The sequence below is a fragment of the Medicago sativa genome, chromosome 1 (assembly GCF_051527215.1).
Source record: "Medicago sativa cultivar Bolivia chromosome 1, Bolivia_mono, whole genome shotgun sequence".
NCBI lineage: Eukaryota > Viridiplantae > Streptophyta > Magnoliopsida > Fabales > Fabaceae > Medicago > Medicago sativa.
Window position 1 is genome coordinate 80,063,335 of NC_140749.1, and position 23,085 is coordinate 80,086,419.

General features: G+C 31.4%; 2 protein-coding genes across 2 annotated transcripts; one reads left to right on the plus strand and one right to left on the minus strand.

The window, feature by feature from the left end:
• The first annotated feature begins 3,177 nt into the window (after window positions 1–3,177).
• On the plus strand, window positions 3,178–3,835 carry LOC146957936 (small polypeptide DEVIL 4-like). The gene has a single exon (XM_085739607.1). It carries the CDS (start codon window positions 3,274–3,276, stop codon window positions 3,415–3,417), a length of 144 nt encoding a protein of 47 aa, XP_085595733.1. The 5' UTR covers window positions 3,178–3,273; the 3' UTR covers window positions 3,418–3,835.
• Window positions 3,836–15,967: 12,132 nt separating this feature from the next.
• Window positions 15,968–20,311, minus strand: LOC146957937 (SUPPRESSOR OF GAMMA RESPONSE 1-like; the record flags this gene model as incomplete). The annotated part of the gene is made up of 5 exons (XM_085728873.1): window positions 15,968–16,306; window positions 16,409–16,777; window positions 17,221–17,699; window positions 17,787–17,973; window positions 20,174–20,311. Coding segments are annotated over 5 exons (1,212 nt in total), but the record flags the coding sequence as incomplete, so codon positions are not given.
• Window positions 20,312–23,085: the final 2,774 nt, after the last annotated feature.

The window sequence follows — 23,085 nt, forward strand, 5'->3', positions numbered from 1 at the left end:
CCTGAAGAAAATTTTAGAGAAAAACAAAAAAAATATTATTTCTTTAATAAAAGAAAAAATATCCAGAGAAAACATTCTAAAATATGGAATGATGGTAGGAGAAGTATCCATATTAATGGAATCAACAGATGGATCTGTTGTTATAACCATGATAGATAAAGAACAAATAGATGAAAGGTTAAAACATCTATCAATGGAAAAAGGGAAAAAGATAGGATATATTCATATATCAACTATCCAAATAATCATAAAAAGTACTTTTATGACAGGAATAGATTCAGAACTAGAACTTCTAATAGAAGATGCTAGAATAAATAAAAATAAATCACTAATAACAAAAGGTGAAGGAAATTTAAAATATGGAAAATTAAAATTTGACATAAATCTACAAGTAGGTTTAAGTCTAAAAGATATAGATCTAAATAGATCCATAGTAATTCATTATAGACTCAAAGATCAAGATCTTATGAGATCAGGAAATCATCCTTTTACTGTATGTTACAAAATGAACTATGCACTAAGCAACTCTCATCATAGTATAGAGTTTAGTGGAAAGGAAAAAATACAGATAGACGAACTATTTGCATCATTTTTAAAATTGGAATCACCAATTCAAAAATCATTAGAAAAATCAAAGTCAATTATGTCTATTGAAAGAACTCCTCTATTACGGAGTAACAGCCTAAGGCCAAGACAAAATTCCTTGACAAAATTTTTAGCACCTAGATCTTCATTTGGAAATGAAGAAAAAGAAGAGCTTAAAAAAGTTATTTCAGAATTAAAGTCAGAGGTTTCAAGCATTAATAAAAAGCTATAATGCCTGGAATAACAATAAAAAACGAACTAAGTTTATTCAAAATAAGATTAAAAACTTTAGTTGATAAAATAGAAGGAAATTTTCTAAGAATAGAAATGAAAAATACCCTTTGGGGAATCCGTGATTTAATTATTCAGCATATTTCATATGTGGAAGAAATATTAAGAGAGTTGGAGGAAAGAGAAATTATTTCTACCCAACAAAGAGAAAAAGCTGAGATCCTATTATGGCCTGCTGAAAAATTAAGTTATTTAGAAAACCTTTTGAAAAAGGCTGAAGAAAATTTCACCAGTAATTCTGTACCGAACCAATAATGCCTGGATTAGGACTCATAACAGAATTAAAACTTTTTAAAGAAAGACTAGAAAATATAGTCTGTGATATAGAATATTACAATCAAAGAATTGTTCTAAGACAAATTCTTTTCCATTCTAAAGAATTCGTACAATATCATATATAATATATTGAAGACTTTCTAAGAGAAATAGAAGATTTAGAAAATCTTACAAATATACAAAAAGAAAGAGCTAAAACACTCTTAAAACCATTTCAAGGTTTAATCAAAATCGAACAAATGTTAAATCAAGTTCGAGAAAATTCCGCTGACGATTCTGCCCACAACCTGGTATCAGAGCCAGTAATACAATCCTAAGGGATAAGAAATGAAAATAAAGATAAAAGTAAAAATATCTTATTTTCAAAAAAGACAAAAACTTTATAAAATCACTTTTTTAAATAACCGATTTAAAAGCTTGAATACTATATGACACAGTCTGGTCCGTCCAAAAATGTTGAAAGTCACGTGCCTTTCCTGCCATAAAGTCATGGAAGTGATGGGCAGAATCGCCAGCGGAATTTTCTCGAACTTGATTTAACATTTGTTCGATTTTGATTAAACCTTGAAATGGTTTTAAGAGTGTTTTAGCTCTTTCTTTTTGTATATTTGTAAGATTTTTTAAATCTTCTATTTCTCTTAGAAAGTCTTCAATATATTCTATATGATATTGTACGAATTCTTTAGAATAGAAAAGAATTTGTCTTAGAACAATTCTTTGATTGTAATATTCTATATCACAGACCATTAGATGAGAATATTGTGATTCAAAGTCTTAGCCCATGCACAAATATACTGCTTCCATATTCTTGCAGTCTGTTCCAAAGCTGTCAGAATCCTGTAACGTATTCTTATATTCAGTTAGTTTTGCATATCCATTATGCAGCTTTTGCCTAGAGAGTTTGAACTAATTAATCTTAACAAAATCTTACAGCTAATAGTTCCAAACACACCCCAAATAATTCAAATAGTCTATGCAATTTTAAATCAAAGAAGATAGAATCATAGGACATGATGAAATTTTTTAATCATATAACTAGTGAAATTCAAGTAGTGTATGTAAATTGAACGATTTGTGTGATTTTGAAGAAAATTTAGATCCATGATTAAGGTTAAGAACACCAAATTATGTTCCTTGATTGAGAGGAGCACCAAGACTCACAATATTTCTGAATTTTGTGCACAATTAATTTGAGAATTGCTCTGTCTCTTGGACTGTTCAAAATCTACAGAGTGTTACGACAGTTGAGTGTTTTTTTTATTTTTATCGGAGCATGACTCCTTATTGATTTATTTAAAGATTGGACAATCTATGGTGCACACAAAACAATTCTTGATCAATTTTTACAGTGAAATGCAAAACTTGATGCTGATAATTGGGCCCAAATTATGCATACCTTTTTCTCTAGAGTCAAGATAATAATAATAAGTTAGACTACACCATTAATGTCTAAAACCATTCAAATGTTGTAGTTATGAAATATTGCGTAGGATTCAACATAACCAAACCCCTATCCATTAGTCATGTCCCTCATTATGTGGATCCAACGAAATATAGAGAAAAACAACAAAATAAGAAGCATTATAGCAAAAAAGAGAAAAGACTTTTGTCCTTACGGACAACCAAAAACTCATCCATCATGCACAATTTAAGGGCATCTTATGAATTTAGAAGTAGCAAAATAAAATGCTACCATTACCACGGACCCATTTATTATGCTAGTGGTGGGTAGTGCCTATACATAGCATTAGGATTAGGATGATAGAGTGTGACAATAGCACATTGTAAGAAAGAGAGGCATTGTTGAATTGGTTTGGTTTGTTTTTTTGTATGAATCCCCGTTTATTTGGGTATGGTATGGATTCCAAATGGTAAGGTGGGGTCCATTTGATGTTTGTCTGGTGGTTTTGGAGGCATTGCACGCCCTTTCATACCCCATCGGTGCCTCTTTACTAAGACCAACGTGGGTTGGGACCATTACTTCAAGTTCTATAAGAACCCATCACAAACCACAATTCTAAAATCAAGTCTTTCATACACAACTCAACTACTCATAAGAAAAGAAACAAAACAACCACTTTTCATTTCCTAAGAGTTTGAACATTAGTTGACTCTAAAAAAATGAAGATGGGTGCTATTGGAGGCTCTAAAAGAAGGCTATCATCATCATCTAGTAGAGGACTTGGAGGAGTCCTTAAGGAGCAAAGGGCTAGGCTATACATAATAAGAAGGTGTGTGGTCATGCTTCTATGTTGGCATGAGTAATTGAGAGCACACATGTGTTTGGTAAACACTAAAATCGCGGCGAAAAATCACAATGGATCAGAAGCTACACATTGAAACTTCTAAAATTCGCATTGAGAGAGCTTTGAACTCGTGGTAGTGGTGTCCACCGTTCAACCAAACACATGCTAAGTAGTTAGTTAAGTTGAGATCTTTTTAAGACTTAGAAGTTCCAAGCTTGGTTCCATGACAATAGAACAAGATTGGTTCTTTCTATTTTTTGTCTTTTTTTTTTTTTTCTTTAGCTTCTTCCTTTGATTCATGGTGGGGTGTAAATAGCTGACGGCTTGGATATTATGGGAGAGTGTAGCAATTTTTTTTTCATGGGTAGCTAGCCTTTATGTACATCCGAATATCAATGAATTATATCAATGATTAACGATATCAATTTTGTCTCAAAGTCCATTTTGTTCTTGATATTCTTTGCTTTCATTCAATTTCTCCTTTCATTTTTTGCTGAATATTCTTGAATCTTGATTAATGCTTCTGCATGTTCCCAAGCATTGAAAGAATCTTCTGACTTGGTGGGTTTTCTTAGATTTTGTGAATATTCAACACTGAGAAAAGAAGCTCCAATTCAGATTTTACATATCATAGAAATGGTTTAGTCATTTTTTACAAGGCTAAGTTCTAATCCTTATTTGTCATTAAAAAAAAAACAGTTCTAATCCGTTAAAATTAGTCTACAAAGAAGTTTTTGTTTTGCCTTAAGCCCTTAACAGATTCCTTGATGCATTACAAATTAATAAAGATCTATATACTTTTTGTTTATTTCTTTGTAATATAAGAATGTCAGAATATTGCAAAATAGTTAAGAGAAAAAAATGTTGGCTTATAATACCTGACAAAACGGAAATAAGAGGATTTAAATAAAATATATTAATAAGGAAAGCTTAAACAACAAAAAGAGAAATGATATTCTAACAACCATTTTGTGACAACCTATGTGACAACTTTATCTCTCATACTCACATTATCTTTTTACTTTCTCTCTCTATTGCTTTGGTTTCCGTGTCACTATCTACTTTTCCTTTGAAAATTGGTGGTTGTCACAAAAGTTGTTGATTTTTTGTTGTTAGAATATCATTGCTCCAACAAAAATACTGTATATTTTAAGATTTTTTTGAAACACTGTTTATCAAGATTAAGTTAACTACAACTGGGATCAATAATTAGTCACATGATGTAGGCCCGTTAATCATTTGAAGTGAAGATTTTGTTGATGACTCTAAAATTGGAATTGCCAGCACAGCAGTAACATTTTATGTGGTTTATGGAATCTACCTTTTTTTACCTTTTTTACCCAAAAACAGGAAGTACGAGGTGTTTGCGGCTTGAAGGTAAGAGCAAGACTATTTACGGGAGAAATAATATTTGTACAATTATTTTGTGTTAACTTTCTCTCATACTTATATTATGTTTTTATTTTTTCTTTATATTATTTTAGTTTTTGTGTTAATATTCACTATTCTTTATAAATTTATGGTTGTTTAAATAACACACATCATTTTACAAATACATTCTGTTACAATTAAAAAATATATTTAAGAAAATAATTTATATGTATTATTTAAATTCTTTACACGCATTCAATTAAATGATCATAAGAAATCTACATTTCCTATATTTGTTTCTAAAACATCTCCATAAAATCTATGTGGTATGATTTTGTAGAATACATATTTAAAAAAAGTTTTACATTATAAATGTATAAATTAAATGTTGTCCTTAAAAAAAAAAATCAGTTTTGGTTCTCCTATTTTTATAAACGGTAATTTTGGTTTCTTATTTTTAATTACGAAATTTTGATCTCCAATATTTTTTTACCAACTTATGATTTTAGACATTTAATTTAATGGCGTTGTTGTAATATAATAGTGACATGAAATGAAAAGGAAACAAAGGACTAATTGCGGAAAGTATTAAAGAACGGGTGTTGTTAAATTTAGTGGGGAGCAAGCTTTAACACCAACACAAATTATATAGTCAAAATCATGGATTGAAAAAAGAATCAAAATGTAGGACAAATATTGCTCAATAAGAAATATAGGATCATTGTACCAAAAAAAAAAATTATAGGATCAAAATTGTAGCTTTTTACTAAAATAGAGGATGCATTTAAGGATAAATCGAAATGTATAGAAATAAATACTTAAATATAAGATACGGATCCTAACTCATATTGGTCAGAATTGTATTCCTCTTAAACTATGATAGTTAGATACTGTTGTTAGGAGACATGAATTGTGCTCTCAACTTAATATAACTAGGACAAAGACACTAGAGGATGGAAGGTTGAGATGGATCTAGTTGTTTTCAAATGTTGGTGTGTGATTGGATCCTCTTGTCTTCAACCTAACAACATCAATCAAATACTTTATATTGGGAATGTTTAATTTTCATTTAACTTTTAATTTAAATCAAGTTATTATGAGAAAATAAGTGCTTCAAACACGGAAATTTTACCATATACCCCTACACTTATACCTTCACCCCTACAAATTATAAAAAATTCCAATATCGTCCTATTTATCATTTAACTTTTTATACAATTATTTTTCACCCCCCTCCAACATTTTCGAATGCAGATGAGTTCACCCTACACGATAGTACATGTATATATTTTCGGACACCTTTCTTGAACATTTCCGGTATTTATTTTAGTTTTTCTAAACGCATTGAAAACGATTTCAGATTTTTTTTTTCTTTTGAGAGGAATGATTTCTGAAATTTGTTGTATTATCGTTTAAATCCTTCATGATATCCAATCCTTAACACTACACTTGTAACCAACACAAATGATATTTGTGGCATCGTACAGGCTTTACTAAGGAATCAACAAATAATAAATCCAATCCAAAAGGCCACATAAATTGCCAGAGATGCCAATACCATCCATGTTAGGGAAATCATATAAACATTCTTCCCAGCCATAGCAAACTGAACCAGAAAACAAAACATGATTGAATTTTAAGGTTCTCAGTGAGGAGAATGTTGTAAACCGGAAAGCTTGAGAAGTCTCTTCCGAAAACCATATCTCAATCCAGCAAAACGCAAATCCAATAAAACAAAACCCATAAAACTAATTCATGATTAACGAATGCATCTAAATGATAACCGCAGCCAGAAAACAATCGATATCCGCAACCGCAACCCAAAAACCCTAGAATCTTATGATGATGATGATGCAACCCAGAAAACGGTCTGTATGCGCAAAAAGAAAACGATAACCGCAAACAGAAATTTTGATAATGTTGGTGCCTGCAACTGGAGAGGAATTTGATGAAAACCCAGGCAAACGGTTAAGTGACAAATTAAAAAAAAAATCTGAAATGTTTTAATATAAAGGATAAAATAGGAAGTTTGTACAAAATGTAAGGGTGAGAGTATAGATTTAGGGGTATAGGGTGAAATTTCCTTCAAACACGCATATACCGCACTTTCAGCTCGATAAAAACAACAAAAATGAGTGAGTTAATAGTCAAATCCTGTCTATGTGTGTGGGCCTTGCTGAATTATTGGCTCCCAGCCCACTTTCACATTTGCCACGTATCCAGCTCAATGAGCCTAATTAACCCACAAAAACAAACTAGTACTTAAAAAATAGTAAACCTCTAAAAAAATAGTAATTAAAACTTTAATATATAAAATTTGTTGAACCTAAATTATCAAAGGTTTATATATAACAGTGGGTGCTAAACATGATTAGATAGTTTTTCGTTAAAAAAAGAAAGATAATTTAGTTTTCTAAGGGACACAAAATATATTTAATCTTAAAATAATTATAACTTTGTCAATAAAGTATATTAGTAGTAATTAAAACCTCTAAAAAGAATAGTAGTTATTTGTACCAAAAAAAAAAAAAGAATACTAGTAGTTATTAAAACTTTAATATATAAAATGTGTTGAATCTAAATTATCAAAGGTTATATATAACAGTGGGGATTAAACATGAATAGATAGTTTTTCCTTAAAAAAAGAAAGATAATTAGTTTTCTAAGGGACACAAAATATATTTAATCTTAAAATAGTGATAACATTATCAATAAAGTATTTAGGAGAAAAATTTGTGTCTCATGTGTGGTCTCTCATGTGTGATATTCAATCCTTTATTTTAGTAATATGTTTCCCATGCATTCTTTGTGATAATTTGTGATAAAAGTAGATTGAAATGTAAAGCACGGAATAATTCATGATAACTTCAAGTTCTTTATGTAACTAACCAAAAGCTTGCAAGTGAATATTCCATGGTTGTTATAAAAAGAAATTTTATTTTTAGCAAAGAAAAAGAACTTTAAAAGGTTATTTTTAATAAAATTTGGATTTACAAGTTTTTTGTCCTCATATTTTCGTTGGTTCTCAAAATTGATTTTTCTATTTTATAATCATTTAGTTTTGATCTCTCGATCATGTCTTTCATTCTAAAATTATGATATAGTATGTTTTAAACGACATTGCATACAATATAATGTTGAATGATCGACACATATGAGATTACAAGAAAATTTATTAAAAACTTCATGTTCAACTAAAAAAATTGTTCATTTTTATGATCTCATTAAGGATCATGCTAACTAATGTCTATTAGGCAAGAAACAACTATAACAAATTTTCTATTTAAAAGTCTTTTTTTTACAATTTTAAAAGGTTAATTATATTTTTATTATATTTGATTCTTTAACATTACTCCTTCCACACTTGTTAGTATTGTTCAGTAATTAATAACATGTAAATAATTAATTCAACTGAATGATTAAACATCATTATATTATATGTTAAAACCTGTTATATCACATTTTTTAAGTCTATATATCTAACAGATAGACACAAAACTAAATGATTATGTTGATTTGAGATTTTAGGATATGTTCATTCTTAAAATCTCAGGTTTGATTCTCGTGATGTCAATTTGGGTGGATTAGTGTAGCTTCTTCGAAGAAAAAAAATTAAAATTAGAAGTAAATTTAAAATTTAGCAATATCATCTATCAATGATAATAAAAAAAAAATGAGGATATTTCTTGACAAAAAATGAGGATATTATCGAGCTAAAGTGAGTCAAGAATGAATAGTGTGTTTGTGGAGAAGGACACATAAGGAAAGGAAGGAGAGTTGTTTGGTTTGGTTTGGTCAAATTGCAGCCTTATGGTACCCACGTGCGCCTCCCTTATCTAAAACCCCACCACGTACTTTTGATTCTTTTTTAGTCACAGCATGTCCCCTCTTGTCTTGTGGTCCATTTCTATTTTTGATACATCCCCTCACCTCATTTTAAATCCTCATCTCATCCCAATCTCTCTTCTCTTTAATAATACCATAACCATAATTCATAAGTGAAAAGATGTTGCACACATTTTCTCAATCTATTTTATTTTTTTATATATATATTGTTTATCTGAAAATTATAGAGTAATTTTATGTGTGTTATACTTCTTATGTCCAACAATAATAGTACTACTAGCATTTATTAAAAAATTCATAATAAATGAAAGATAGATAGTTGCAATTTTACTAGATAATCATTGTTGATCCCTAAAAAAGAAAACTACATAAATTTTATACTTCCTTTGGTAACTTGGTCACTAAGAAATTGATATTTGGTCTCAACATATTTGCTTGTTCCATGAGCTACATGATTCTTTGGTCTTGGCTGCATTTCATTCTACAATGAATGGAGTAGTAAGAGATTGTCCCTTCCTGATGTTCTCCATTGCTTGTGATTCAGCAGGGGAAAAAAACAGTAAGAGATTGGTGCTCTAAAGATCTTAAACAAACTAATAAGAATCAATGTATCCAACCAGATCTACATCATTTGAACTAAATTAAATTAGCTCACCAAATTAAATTAGATGTTCCTTTGAGATATCTTAGAATTCTCTTGGCAAGGACTTCCAATAAATCTACTTACCAATAGAACTTTAACTTCCATTGGTGTCTCTACAACATTGCATTTCAATATGTTGAACATTTTCAACCCTCCATTTATATAATATAGTCGTCTCCAAACTTCCAAACTGAACCTTAAAGTTTACAATTGCAATCACTAATCTAATTGTCTCAATTTTAACTACCGGAGCAAAGACTTCAATTTAGTTTAAACAAACCCATTGTAAGTTGCCTTATGCCTTTAACCTTGATTTGTAATTAACTACTGATCCATCTGAATTCAAATTCAGTTTGTACACCCACTTGACAATAATTTGATGCATATTTGGTGTCAACTTAGTATGTTCCAAGTTTGTTTTATCTTAATGGACTTCAATTCTTCCACCATAGCATTTCTACAAGAATTCTCCTTCATCGCTTCTTCAAAATTTATTGGTTAATCGTTTGCAAACAATGCAAAATGCACCAAATCCCGATTAATAGCATTTTCGAAAACAATTCACAATCCTGAAGCCTTGCTAGTAATTATCTATTTCTTTTCTATGAGATCTTAAGAATGTGTTTGGATGGAGGAATGATTTGAGAGAATGTAATGTTTTGAGGGAATTCAAATATTTTCATTGGAATTCCATTGTTTGGATAATAATTTGAAGAATTTTTAAAATGATGAAAATTAATTAAGTATTTTGTTCAAGTTAAATTTACAAAATTTCAAATGACATCTAATAGTTAAGAATTTCAATGTTATTATTTTTCAAAATTTCAATTTTGGTCCTCAAATTTTTAATTTGACCCCAAAAAATTGTAACTTGACCCCTCAATTTTTTCAAAAATTATAATTTGACCCCTCAATTTTTTTTGAAATTTACAATTTCACCCCTAATTTCGATTTTCAAATTTGGCCCCAAAAAATTAAAATTTATAAAAGTTGCCCAAAATGATGACAATGAAATTTTTTGTTACTTCATCCAAATAAAAGTATTGAGAAATGAAAGTTATTTAATTGAATCATTTAAACTGCTTAGAATTCTAAATTCTTTAAAAAAAAATTCAATTACCTCATCTAAACACACTTTAAGACAATTTGCTAGAGTTTCCAAGTACTAGTCTCTTTGTTTTTCCAATTAATTATTTAACAATGAACAATCACTTTGATTGTTGCTACTATTCTTTTGCTTTTAGTCCCTAGTTTCATTCTCAGTTACTATAACATCTCTTCCATTCACCCCTTTTTCTTTGAATGGATCATACACTCTATAGGCACATGTGACATGATATCCAATCAATATTATAGGTTTGCTTTTGTTTTGTAACTTTGTTCTTTTAATGATTTTAGTCACACAATAGTTTGATTGTTAAAATTGATTCCCTTGGCTACTTTTTATCTGATTAAGTTGTTTTAAACATCCACCAATTAAAACATCAAATTTCACCAAAAATAAAGAAACCCACTTTTTCTCTTTAAACACTATTTTTACACCGTTCAAATTGTTTTGAATTTTATCTATTGTTTTTAAAGTTTTAACAGTTTAAATTATTTTAGATCTGATTCATCATTTAACCTAACCCCAAAATACATTTTAGTAAAAAAATGATGCTGCAAAAGTATTAAGGTACCAAAGTTGTATATAAATTGTGTTATTGATTTAAGTCATATTCAAAGTCATTGTAACGTGTTCCTTCTTAAGGTCGCAAGTTCGATTCTATGCGGTGTCAATTTCGATAGGCTAGTTTAGTTTCTTTAAAAAAAAAAAAGTCTTCCCGACCAGTTTGAGCCAACACCACACTTGATATTTGATTTGCTTAATGATAAACTCAACTTTAATTACCTTATTACCAAAAAGATGGTTACTACAAGCTGTATAAATCATCTAAATGCTAACACAATTGGTGTAAATAAACACTTGCACTATTTTATAGAACACAAGAGATGCTAGCCAATTCAGAATCACACACCAAATTTTACAAGTATGATAAAATATTGATTTAAAAACAGGGTTTAGTCTATCTATAAATTGTTTTTTTTTTTACCTTATTATTTGGTATCATGAAAAGAGATAATTTTAGGGAAACTAATATAAGATCTAGGTTAGAGAGCTTTTGGGTGAGTACCTGGGTTGGAAATGGAAAACAGATTATAAACATCTAGTGTATAGAGATTTCATTAGAGGAAGGATTCAAGTTTTCTCTCTTATCTTTTCGAGAGATCTTGTGGGTTGAGAGAAGGAACACAGAGACAAAGATTAGGGTTTATTGTTGAAGCTAATTTATCGTAACTTTTTAGTATCTCTTAGATAGACTCATTGATAGTGGATTGGAGAGTTGTCATCTCCTGTATACATGGGCGAATTTGTTATGTTTGTTCATTTACTCTCTTTATCTTTGTTCACTAATTCGGTAGTGGCTTTGCTATACGCTTAGGTTGTTATATATGTTCTTGGTTGAATATTATTGCTTGGAAGAACAAATTCTTCAAGTGAGCACCATAGATACTAAGGAAGACATCAAGAAGATGAAGTAATGATTCAATCAAAGTGATTAGATGCTTTCAAGCGAGAATTATTGATGTCGATCAACCTAACACAATAAGAGAATATTGAGATTGAAATATAAGGCAAATATTGGTATTATCTTCTGAATTAGAGATAAAGTGTTGATAGAGGCCATGAAGGAGAAGACTGGGACGGTAATATGGATTCTCAAGTGCCTAAAGGACTTGGAGACGTCGTTAACAAGACTCGATATCAACCTTCAAAGGCATCGTTAAGAATTCTTAACATCATCCTGGAGAGTCGGTGGTAAAAACACCCAACTTCGGCCTGGAGAGACAGTGGTAAGAATACTCAACCTTTTCTTAGATAGGTCGTATTTAGAATATTCAAAAGAAAAAAAATTCAACCCCAACATGGAGATGCAGTGATAGAAATACCCAACATTAATTTGGAGAGGCATCAGTAACATTACTGATCATCATTTTGTCAAAAAAAAAAAAAACATTACTGATCATCCGTCTAAAGAGACAATGCTAATAATACTTTTTTTAAGGTGAGAGAAAAAAAAATTCAACCCCAACATGGAGATGCAGTGATAGAACACCAAACATTACTGGTGAGAGAAGAAAATTGTTGTCTTTAAAAAAAAAAAAAAATTGTTGATGTTAAGGTGGCATAATCACTCTTTTTAAGTTAAGGTTGATAATTTTGGTAAAATGTTGACTTAAAAACAAGGGTAGTTTATTCTATTTAATAAATTGCCTATAAATGGAGTATTTTACATCATTGTTTGATATATCACCTAAAGATGGACCTTTTAGAGAAATTTAAGGGATAAAAGTTCAGAGTTTTTGCGTGACAAACAGAGTCTAAACATTGTGGGTAGAAAGATTTCATTAGAGGAAGGATTCAAACTTTCTCTCTTTTCTTTTTGATAGATCTTCTTTTGGATTGAGAAAAGGGACACAAAAGAGTAGAAATTAAAGTTTATTATTAAAGCTTATTTCTTGTAACTTCTTTTTATCTCTTGTAAAAACTCATTGATACTAAATATAGATCAATTTGGACCGAATTGGACAAATAATTTAGTGTGTTTGTTCCTTTACTATCTTTAATTTTATTCTTCATTTTGATTGCATATTTACTATTCACTTAGGTTGCTAGATTTTTTTTTTTTTTGCTTGGTTGAATATTGTTGTTTGAATTGTTTGCTTGTTGGTTCTCATTATTATTTGCTCAACATATTTGCTTGTCGAATTCACAACACTGGTATAATCAAAGAAATGTGATTTAATATTGATATGCTAAAATTCAGAAAAATAAAACTTATCCTATAGGCTGTTAGTATATGTCTAGCATGTAGTCTATGACTGTTGCAAGAATAAAATCATTAATTGATTTACTCACATTTTGTTAGACAATGAAGATACTTTGTTTGACAAAAGTAGGAAGGTAGAAGCACATGAAGACAATAACCTAACATAAATTGCAAGTTTAGAAAATTTCTTAAAATAAATTAAGTGTGTTGTTGTTAAACAAGGCACAACCTATTTTTTAGTGAGTTGGTGGTCTTAAAACACCTAACAGAATGACATTCCCTGCAGCTATTGCCTTACACAATAACAATAATTTTGTTAAAAAATAAAATAATTAATTCTGATGAACATGATTTGTAATGATTAATTAAAGTGTAACATTAGAATCTTGGATATTTGCTATAGATTTTCTTTTCTTTGTTAAAATATTGCCGCGTATATTTTCATTCAACCGTTTGAGATCGATGCACAGCATTAAACCAACTACATCTAAAATGTATTTTTTTTAAGGATCTAAAATGATATTATATATGTTAAGATTTATAATTTCATAGGCCATAGCCAGCATATGATGCTATATTGCATTTGATGACAAATTCACAATTAAAAAACCTCTAATAATTGATGGAGATTGGGTCTTTCGAGGAGGACTAACCTGACACAATTTTACAAACTAAAATTCAACTCGTAGCTCAGGGAATAGGATTACCTCTAATAGAGAAAGCTTATAATTAAAAAATTCCCCATTAACACATTTATATTCATAGTCTCCTCATTTATTTATTTTTTATGTTAACCCTATGGTTCTTATGGAAAAGAGGTCCTAATAATTTGGAGTTCGATTGGGATGCAAGTAAAATCTGGTCCAAAATTGTTTCAGCTATGAATCAGGTTGAATAATTCGTTCTTTGGTAAAACTCATTGATCACTTGAGATCAATAACTTCGTTTTAGCCGTCTAATTTTGCGACATTATGCATTTGCTACATTCAAATGAAAAACAAACAGCCACATACTTTGATAAATCTGATTCAAAATTAGGTATGTATTGTTCAGTTTTGTTATAATTGTTAGATAGTTCAAAGGAGCGTCTGGAGCAACAATGTGTTAATGCTACAAAACCATCAAGAGAAAGGTTCGACACCACATCATTAAGTATATAAGTTATATATCTTATATGGTTAAGGTAGGAGAGAGTCAAACCACTCACGTTTGAATCCAACAATAATGAATATAATTATTTGGCTGTGAAAATGCATTCCTAAAAATTGAAAACTCAAAAAGCAAGTCCTATGATTGCATTGACTTAATTCTTCCACAAGGAACAAGCCAAATGTGCAGAAACAATGTGAGCTTTGCAGTTCGTCACTGTCAGAGCCAGATTACTGAAGTTGTTTTTGTCCCCCCCCCCCCCCCCCCATTTGTATATAGAGAACAACAATGCCAGCATCAATCTTTGGCCCAAAAGGCACATGCTCTTTTTCAGCACTATAAAAGAACCGGGACATTTTTTGTTACCGCATTAACGATTGAATTAGAATCATGAGATATCATATAATTCATTGTGATTTGGACTGTCTCATCATAGATGACCCACAATTTGCTCACACATGAGAAAATGCATGTCCCCCCATTTTACAATGAAACATTGCAAACCATAGTCACATAATTCGCGGTTCGTTCTGGTACGCGGTACGGGTACGGGTTCGCGGTACGCTACATGAGAAGAATTCGGTACGTATAGGGGTATACAGCTTCGGTACGCTTAGGTTCGTAGTACTAATAATACCTAAATAAATATAGTGAGCTATAAAAAAAAAGTATTTTTTTAATAAAACTTTTAATTACAAAAAATATATTTATAGTTAAAAAAGAAAAGAGTTTACTTCTTAAAGAAATCACTAGGTCATACAAGAGAAAAACCCAATTTCCACAATAACCCAAATTTTATCATCTTCCTCATCTGCTCAAACAGCAACCGCCACCACTGTTCCAGACCTAATTTCTTCTACCAAGTTTCTCACTCTCCACTCTTTGTTCCTGTTCTTCTCACTCAGTCCTCAACTCATGGTGATTCATTTTATATTTATTTTGTAGTCTAAACCTTTTTTTCAACCAATCAGCAGTAACCATGCTTTGGTACTCTTGGTTCGCTGGTTTGTGCGTACCAATACGCCGAAGTACCCGAATTCGGTACGCACGTACCAATTCGCAATTCTCCCTTGATTACACGAATTATGTGACTATGTTGCAAACTAATAATAAAGTAGAATCCAAAATTATTATTAAGTAACAAAAACAGAAAAGTTAAGTCCTAAACATGAGTGGGTTAAGAGTTTCTGGTTAAATGAGATGAGATATGGCGTGAAAATGAGTCTGACCCCAAGGACATAGTTAAGGAAACAAAAGTGAAATTTTTTTTATTGAAAAGAACATTTTGTATACTTTTAAAAGTTTGATTGCACAGGTTTTAAGGAATTTTTATTATGTGTTTCCTTAACTAGTGTTTCGAGTGCATTTGTTAGCATTTTTTTTTTTTTTGTAAGAGTGGGAAAAAAAAACAAGATTGTTTTGGCATAAACTAGATAAATTGTTATGGTCTCTACTAATATATAGTGGGGTACCCTTCATTCCCAGTAGATAGTAACACTATCATCCTACCCTTGAAAATGAAAACATGTTTTTGGGTCACTAAATTAGCTGTCTCTCTCGAAGACAAGTTTCAATTTCAAGACCTGCAAGGCTGGAGAACACTCTTAACATTCATGAATCTGTCAAGATCACATGATTTTAACAAACTCTAAGGTAGACAATGCATTAATGTCTATGGGACCAACACATGTATCTTCTAAAACATAGTAAAATACACAATGTATATGTTACTTTCAAAGTCGGTAACACAGCATATATATATGTCTTTATATATGTGGACAAGTCATGTATGTCCACATTCCAATATTTGAGTACCTGGATGAAACATACTATGACTCTACAACATCATCATACAAAAATAAAGCATTGATTATACCTTGGTTTGATCAAATGTATCAAACCACTACTTCACAAAATTTGTAACAATTTATACATAACCCTTTGATTTCAACATTGCTATTTATCAAAAGATGCAGTTGCAGAAGGCATTACCACCCTAGTCGATATAGCTCCTGTGAGCTGAATTCCTATAAGCACAAAAATGCATCACAGATAGTAAAACTTTTGTGTGTGATAAAAATAAAATGAATTTAACATAATGGAAGATCATTGAGAGCATTGGAAAATACCAGTTGACTTAATCGAATGTCGGAAGATTCTGAGTCAAGCTCTACATTGCCAGTGTGGTCAAGATTTTGGCACTCTTCCATGTCTTTCTTTAACTGCTCTGGTCCTAGATGATCATATGTCGAAAGACTAGGCTGGTTCTTTTGTTCGTCATTTTCCCTGTGCCTTTTCGGAGACTGGCTTTGAAATAAATATTCGAACCAAGAAAATGTTTCCGGAAGTGAATCCAATAGATTCAGTGGCATGTCAATGTTATTAATCCCTACATGAAATTGAGTTTCTACCGTCGGTAGATCAATTTTCGGAAGCCCTTCACAGTCATCCTGACTATTAAGTAGCCATTCTTCTAACTGAGGAAGATTTGGTAGAATCTGGTGTAGACAAACAAAAGAACAAAATTATCCACTTAGGTTATTTTCATATTTCCACAAACCAAAACTATTAAAATTAATCTCATAAGAATCTTGAATCATTCCCATTCTGAATTGGTGTTAGAAAATAATGAATTAAGAATTAGAACCCTGGTCTTAAGCTAAACTATTCCTCCTAATTCATTTACACAAGAAAACTAGATTTTTTATGTCACAAAGAAAACCACAAATTAATATTTCGTGTCAGATTAAGACCAACCAATAAGAAAGCAAAAGAATGTCTAAAAATAATGGTTGCATTTTTTATTTTTCATCATGTGATAGAGATAGATAGACCCTCTTCCAAAAACAAAGCAAAAGATACAATAAGAAAATATTAGTGGCAGATGATAACTGGAAAAAACGTTTTAAATTTGAGAAGAAAATGAAGTTAAAAGTTCTACCTGAGGAATATGGTGAGTTTCTTGTTCTTGGTCTACAAAATTGGGACTGATAAGAGGAGGTTCAGTGGTCGCAAAATTGGGAGTGACAAGATCAACATTCGCAATAGTTGCTTCCGCGGTTTCAGGAACATCTTGATCATCTTTTCTTCCCAATATGGCTTGCTGCTGCTGGTAAAATACTTTAGATATAACATAGTTCCCTTCCCTCTCATCCTCTTCTGTTCCAAGATGATACTGATGCATAACCCAGTTAGTTTTTGCACCTTTTCCTCCATTCTCTGGAAACATATAAAGAACCATAATCTTTTTGCAGCCTTTCTGAACTCCGTTCAAGAAGATAGGTTTAGTCTTTCCAGTCTTGTGCCAGCGGACATAAGCAAACTCTTGACCACATATTCTTCGCCGCTTTCGACTTCCAGTACTATAAGCTTTCACTGCTCTATGGAAAAAGTGTGAAACAATTCCATCTTGTGAAACACCTATATTGTTTAATCATATAGCTTATTATATTAATCAAAATAATAACAATTATGCATTCAAATTTGAATAAAGCTTAGATTATCCACCTGGCAAATGCTGAGGATGAGTATAACAAATGCCATCATCCATTTTAAGAGTAGTGATAAATGCATCGATGAAAGGGTGAGGTTTTGAACTTCCTTCACCAACTTTTGCAAGCAAGTGCCATATTATCTCTTGATCAGATGGATCAAATTTAACACCTTTAGGAAGTCCAGGCCACTCTTGTGTTACCTAACAACAGAAATTATTCAAACATCAGAATATATATAAGTGTGATACTTTAGGACTTAATTAAATAAAAATGCTAAGAACAAAGATCAAATTATTGGAAGATACAATAAGAACAAAGATCAAAATTGGGAATTTGATAAGATAATACTGTGTAATAACCATGCTATAATGTCATGTATTTGGTTTTAGTTCAAAGACGAATCAATTAACTCTAAATCATTCACAATGATTTGGTCTATGCTTTTTCTTTGTAACTTTTTACCTCTACCTATTGCCCTATCATTCATTTGGTCTACTGTTCTTACTAGCTAGTATTTCTACGGGATTTCTCCAAAGCCGTAATCACACAGGAATAAATTCTCTATCGTGTATTACATCTACGTCTATTGGGAAAAATGTTGATAAGACCGTTTAGAAGAAGAGGGAAAGAAAAAAAAAAGGGTTTCTGTTGGCAAGCAGGCAAGGCATGCAGTTATATCGATATTAGGGTTGCACTATTATAGAAAAATAATGTTAGGGTTTGCACTTATTTTACTTAGAAGTTAGGCTAAGAACACAGATTTTTATTTATATAGGCATGAATAGCAGTTGTTATTATCAGTGAATAGTTTTCTGATTGTATTTCAGAGAGAAGAGAACTCTACTGGGGCTTAAGACTCTGACGAGTGTTTGAGAGAAGAGAACTATATTAGGGCTCAAGAATGTGATTGGAGTTGCAAAATTACAATTATAGTTTAATTCCATAGTTTTTATGAAGCACAAACACCTCAAAGATTAGATGTATTGGTGGGAAATTGAATTTCCCGTTAGAGAAGGATGTTGTATTTGATATGGGCCGTCTAATCTCAAATGGGTGGTTGAGATCGTTTTACTGTGTGAAACCGTGTTTGAAACTTCGACTGCCCGATTTCAAATTTACTGTTGAGAACTGCTACAACGTGAAATCTCTATGGCAGTGAATTCAAGTCATGTGTCGCGGTGTCTGACATGGGTTGATGTCCGACACTCGTACGACACATATCGGACAACTCAGACGTGTATAAAAATTTGTTTTTTCCTTTGCAACACTCTTTAGATCCGACTCAAGTATGCCACTTGTATGACGCGTATTAGAAAACTCAAACAAGCATTCTATTTTTTTTATTTGTTTCGACTGACCATAGACACTCCTTAGACACATCTACAAGGATTAAAGATATGTCAAAACAATGATGATCAATGAGGGTTTAAAGACAATAAGTTTTATTACAACAACATCTTTACCTTTTTTTCAATTGTAGATGGATAAATAAAGGTCAAGTATTGTAGTATTTTGTTTTAGAATTTTCTTTTAATCAAATAAATTGCTCAACTTAAAGGATATGTATTTATTTTGATTGTCAGTTTAGATCTTCCACAAATAATATTAAGAGCCATGCTATGCGGTACAAACAACAACCGACGAAATTTGACGACAGTTTGTTTACACTTACCATAGAAGGGTGGTGTGGGAAAATAGAAAATAAATGGAGGACATAAATGTAATAACAACTTTAAATTAGTGCATTTCGTGCTTTCGTTGGTGTTCCTGTCGTACATTTTAGAATTTCCCTAATATTAATATTTTATTTAATTATATTAAATAAATTAATATGTATTGTGTCTGTTAGTGTCGATCGATGACTTATGTTGTATTTCATCAGCAGTGTCAACGTGTTCGTGTCGTGTAAGATGTTTGTGCTTCATTTGTTATCAATAATAGTGTCCTAATTTTTTGTGCATCTCTTGAATCTAACATTTGTTCCAACCTGACGAATGTCATCGACCAGAATAACCGAAGAGTGGATAGCTTAGAGAGACAAGTGGAATTGATGTGCAGTGTAATTAAGCCTATGGAGGAGTTTCTTCGATTCAATTATGACCGTGATCAATGTCTTAGGAGTAAGCACAATGGGGTAGAATGTAGAAGAAATTTAAAGGAATGTTTTTTTTTTTGAACAAATCAAAGAAATTTAAAGGAATGTTGATGAAAGGAAGAAATAGATTTAGAGCTTGGATCAAATGTGTGATTTGTTAAATGAATATGGATGAAGCATTTGAACATTTTCCATGAAATAAACCTTACGCACAGAAATGCAATATCTAGACAAAACAAAATGTTCTATTCCAGTGAAATATGATTTAAAACAAAAAAAAAAGTTGAATTTAAAAATATACATACATGAGTATTGTCCACAACATGTTGACAATTAGGGCACGCTCTGGTAGGATTACTTTCTGATGTAACTTTTGCGGTCATTCCAGATGCACACCTTATAGCGGTTGCAAGTGTACTTTGGTCCACCAACCACGATGGTCTGCATATATAAGAAAAGATTTTATATCACATTACAACGTAAACTTTGACAATCAAGTGATTCAAGAACAGTGAACGTGTTGGAGGTTGCAATGGGCCGCCTCACACTTGGGCCCAATGGGCCTGAAGCATGGATGATGTGGGAGCCCAAGAACAGTGAACGCGTTGGAGGTTGCAATGAGCAATGAAGGTAAACCAAATCCCCCAATTAAGCGGCTAGGGCCGAATCAGAATGAAGGCGAAATTTCAACCACATTTAAGTCCAACGGGTTTGAATCGTGGATGATGTGGGAATCCCGACAACATACCTAGGTTTCAGAAAAAGTTTGCAAGCATAATCTAGGTTGTGACATCAAAGTTTTTAATTGCTCCATAACTACATCACAACTTCGACTTGGGTCAAGACATCTTGATTTTTTCTGTGTCCACGACCACAATGCAACTGCAATTGTGCCCCGCATAAGCTACATGTGGTTACAAACCTCTGCAAAATGGAGGATCTCAACACAACTGCAATTTAAAACCATGGTCTTAGAAATTCACCATAACGACAATAGCAGTCGCATGCTACCTAATTGACTACAATTTGTTCATCATCAATGACCACGATACAATCGTGAAGCAGTCATAATTTAAAACTATGATCTCCTTGACCACATCACGATTGCAATTGTAGTCAAACAGCGGCACATACCTAATGGATTGCAATTTGCCCAATATGAGGAATCACAACACAATCATGATGGGAATACAATTTAAAGCCTCGATCTTGGTGGTTGCATCCTAACCACAATTACACTTGTATCATACCTTATTGACTTTAATTTTCTCACGGATCAGGATCGCAACACAACTGTGACACAATCAGGGATCCCTAAATGCCTATTGGATTGGATGACAGACAGGGACCATATTTGATTGTCTCGTATAGAACCAACCCCAAAAAACCACGATTTACAACCTTGATCTTTCAGGTCACATTGCAACCACAATTAAATCTGCGTCGTACCTAATTGGCTACATTTTTCTCAGGATCAAGGATCACAAATCCTGACAAACTCGATTTTAAATCTTGACCTCTATGGTTGCATCACAACCGTAATTGCAATTGCATCATACCTAATTGACTACAATTTACTCTGGATCACAACGCAATCATGACACAATCACGATTTAAAACCTTGGTCAACATGAGAAACTAAAGTGATATTACTCATCCTACAACCATCTCCATCGAATTCTAAACTAGGGGAAAACAGCTCCAAAATCAATTTGAAATTACAAAGGATGATCAACATGGTTCAATATTAATATTAATGAAGTAAATAGTTATTTAAGTTCATTATAATCCACTATTAAACACGTGATGAAGAATATGGAAAAAACTTTCAATGGTGACCTTCCATTTAATTTCTTACAATAAATAACCATGAGCATAGCAAGCTCAAATCCAAAAAAATCAAGATATTTCCATGAAAGAAGCAAATCCCATTTCAGATAATGAATTTTTTTTACAGGACATCGGTTGTATTCTTCATATATGAAGTTTTAGTGGGAAAAATAAACTATTCTTGATACTGAAACTAGTAGGATAAAGAAAGAGACTTACTCAGCCATAAGTGAGACAAAGAGAGAGAGATGTTAGTAGTGCAATTCAAATGAGTGTGGATGAGAGAGAGAGGACCATATGTTTATACTTCTTTTGACGCTGCTTCTCTTTTTTCTCCCTCTCAAACTTTCGATTATTCAAAGAAAAAGTGTTATGTCTTTGTCTTTTCGAACAAGTTTTAATCTAAATATTAATATTGATGAAAATAATATTTAATATGTGGATAATTAAATACATTGTTATGATACATTTGAGGTGCTAGCTTAACGGTAAAAGTTTTGCCTTATAATTTTAAGGTGCTGAGTTCGAATCACTAAAAAACCACCATATTAAATTCACCCCTTCCCCTAAATTTACCCCTTCCCCTAAATTCACCCCTTCCCCAATTTTTATTTAATATTTAAAATACACAATTAGAATTTAAAATTTAAAATACACAATTAGAATTTAAAAAATAAAACTAACAATTCAATGTTTTTCAAAAACTAAAGAATTCAATGAAAACTACTATTTGATTGAATACCATTAGTTATATTTCTTGTCTTGAATATGAATTTAGAAACTAAAGAATTTTGGATACTTATTGAGCATAATGATTGAATACCATTAGTTATATTTCTTGTCTTGAATATGAATTTAGAAACTAAAGAATTTTGGATACTTATTGAGCATAAGGTCTCGTTTAAGCACTTCAAAAAAAAAAAAAAGTCTCGTTTAAGCACCTCAGTTTTAAGTGGGGTACGCAATATTTTTCATTAAAATAATCATTACAATGTATGTGTGTTTTATTGATGAGACTTATTTAGAACTGTTGTTAGAGATGTTGGATTAAAGTGATTGAATGCTTATTAAGTATTGTTAGTAAAAAATTATAAATGAGTCATGTGTACATGTGTGACTCATTTAGGTACTAAAATATGAGTACCTCCATTGTGGATGCTCTAAATATTTATTACAATTTTGAAAAATAAATTAAGAAATAATTAATTGAGACAACCTTGTTTAAAATTGTTATTAAAATCAAGGGAAATGATTATTTTTACTAGTGGTTAGTGCACAAAAGCGAAGAATCTCTATATACATGTATTCTAAGGTGCATTTTTCTTACATGTCACCTCACCAAAGCCTCTCCTTTCTAATTAATCTCTCATATATATGCCACATGGCT

Coding starts and splice junctions, on each gene's coding strand:
- LOC146957936 (XM_085739607.1), top strand. CDS start 3,274: ATGAAGATGGGTGCTATTGGAGGCTCTAAAAGAAGGCTATCATCATCA.